Source organism: Pan troglodytes, chromosome 4 (assembly GCF_028858775.2).
Source record: "Pan troglodytes isolate AG18354 chromosome 4, NHGRI_mPanTro3-v2.0_pri, whole genome shotgun sequence".
Lineage (NCBI taxonomy): Eukaryota > Metazoa > Chordata > Mammalia > Primates > Hominidae > Pan > Pan troglodytes.
Window position 1 is genome coordinate 32,458,877 of NC_072402.2, and position 2,248 is coordinate 32,461,124.

General features: G+C 48.4%; 1 protein-coding gene across 1 annotated transcript; it reads right to left on the reverse strand.

Annotated features, from left to right (window-relative positions):
- Positions 1 to 1,902, reverse strand: LOC471490 (tubulin beta-8 chain-like). The gene has a single exon (XM_054684220.2). It carries the CDS (start codon positions 665 to 667, stop codon positions 101 to 103), a length of 567 nt encoding a protein of 188 aa, XP_054540195.1. The 5' UTR covers positions 668 to 1,902; the 3' UTR covers positions 1 to 100.
- Between the last annotated feature and the right edge of the window lie 346 nt (positions 1,903 to 2,248).

Here is a 2,248-nt window from a genome sequence, read left to right on the forward strand (position 1 = left end):
ATGTGAAGACACAAATTAACAAGCGCATAGTGACACATGGCTGTCAGAACACAGTAAAGAATCCACACCGCTTCCCCCCTTTACCTAGAAAAGGAGAGTTCTAGGCCACCTCCTCCTCGGCATACTCCTCATCCTCCTCCTCCTCGGCCGTGGCATCCTGATATTGCTGATATTCAGACACCAGGTCGTTCATGTTGCTCTCGGCCTCGGTGAATTCCATCTCATCCATGCCCTCGCCCGTGTACCAGTGGAGGAAGGCCTTGCGCCTGAACATTGCTGTAAACTGCTCTGAGACACGCTTGAAGAGTTCCTGGATGGCTGTGTTGTTCCCAATGAAGGTGGCCGACATTTTCAGGCCCCGGGGTGGGATGTCACAGACGGCAGTTTTTACGTTGTTGGGGAGCCAGTCAGCAAAGTAGCTGCTGTTCTTATCTTGAATGTTGAACATTTGTTCATCCACCTCCCTCATGGGCATGCGACCCCTGAAAATGGCAGCCGCCGTTAGGTAGCGGCCGTGACGGGGGTCACAGGCAGCCATCATGTTCTTAGCATCAAACATCTGCTGGGTAAGCTCAGCCACAGTCAAGGCCCGGTACTGCTGGCTGCCCCGGCTGGTCAGTGGGGCAAAGCCAGGCATGAAGAAATGCAGCCGGGGAAACGGGACCATATTAGAAATGCAAATTGCCAGGCCCTATCATAGACCTACTGAATCCAACATTCTCAGAGCCAAGCACAATAATCTGTGTTTTAATAAGCACCCTATGAGATTTTTATGCCCACGAAAGTGAGAGAACCAGTGTTCCAAGACCTTGTTATTCAAAGTGTGTTTTACCTACCGGCAACATCAGAATCACCTGGGAGCTTGTTAGACTTGCAGAGCCTCAGACCCCATCCCAGACCTCCTGAATAGAAACCTGCATTTTAACAAGATCCCCAGGTGACTAGTAAGTACATTAATGTTTGAGAAGCATTTCTCTAAGGCAGTGGTCCTCCACCTTGGCTGCAAATTGGAAGCACTTAGGGAGCTGTAAGAAACATAGATGCCGGTTGAGCTAAGCGGGTAGCTCCAGGTTCTTACCATTTCAACACAGAGAGCTCTACTTCTATCTGTATTATGTATCTGTGTTCAGAATAAGCTTTCATTGTGAGTAGAAAGGGCTCTATTACTACTAAATTAAAGTGTCTGAAACACTTTTAGCCTCATTTACCCCTGTCTTCACTAGAACAGCCTTGAAGTGATCATAATGGCTTAAGTAACTAATCATCTGACTCTTGATTCCATCTGTGCAGAGGGCCTAACAGCATCCCCAGCTCCCAGAGCAGCCTCTGGTTCTGTCTGGGTGTCTAGACATTCCCACTGATGCCCTGGCATGTTCCCTGAAGCCCTCAGGTACCAGAGCCACACAATTTCCCTTGCCCCTTGCCATGTGACTACGGATCACATTCTGCCCCTCAAGTTGTGAAGCATAGCACTGCATAAGTCTTGGTTTCAATCTCTAGTAAAAATAGTTCCTTCGGCTTCGGCTTTAAGTGGTAGATATACATAGGATAGACCTCTGTTCTCTCACTTTTCCACTAAGAAAACAAAAAGGAAAAATATTTTTCTTTAGTTTTCAGCTAAACCAAAACCCCCCAAAAAATGTGTTCATAAAAATGATACCTAAGAATGACCTCTTCACAGTCAGACAGCACCAAATCCTAACCACCATCTTAGGTCCAGTTGGGAGCCAGCTACATTATCTGAGAAAACTAAATCTCAGGGGCTGGGTGTCAAAAGTCCCTCAGTTACTGGATGGACATGTTGGGGTCTGATCCTACATTTTCTTTTTTGAGACAGAGTCTCGTTCTGTCACCCAGGCTGGAGTGCAGTGGCACGACCTCAGCTCACTGCAACCTCCACCTCCCAGGTTCAAGCAATTCTCCTGCCTCAGCCTCCCGAGTAGCTGAGATTACAGGTGCCCGCCACCATGCCCAGCTTATTTTTGTATTTTTAGTAGAGGTGGGGTTTCATCACATTGGTCAGGCTGATCTTGAACTCCTGACCTCAAGTGATCCACCTACCTCGGCCTCCCAAAGTGCTGGGATCACAGGTGTGAGCCACCACGCCGGCCTAATCCTACATTTTCTGATTTCAGGCCCATCTGCTTTCTACCACACCTGCTCTGCCTTTGTTGGCTGTGGTCTGACAATCCTGCCTTGCCCCAATCACCCTCCACAGGTCAACTCGGCATCTTTCAGTGGCATTCAG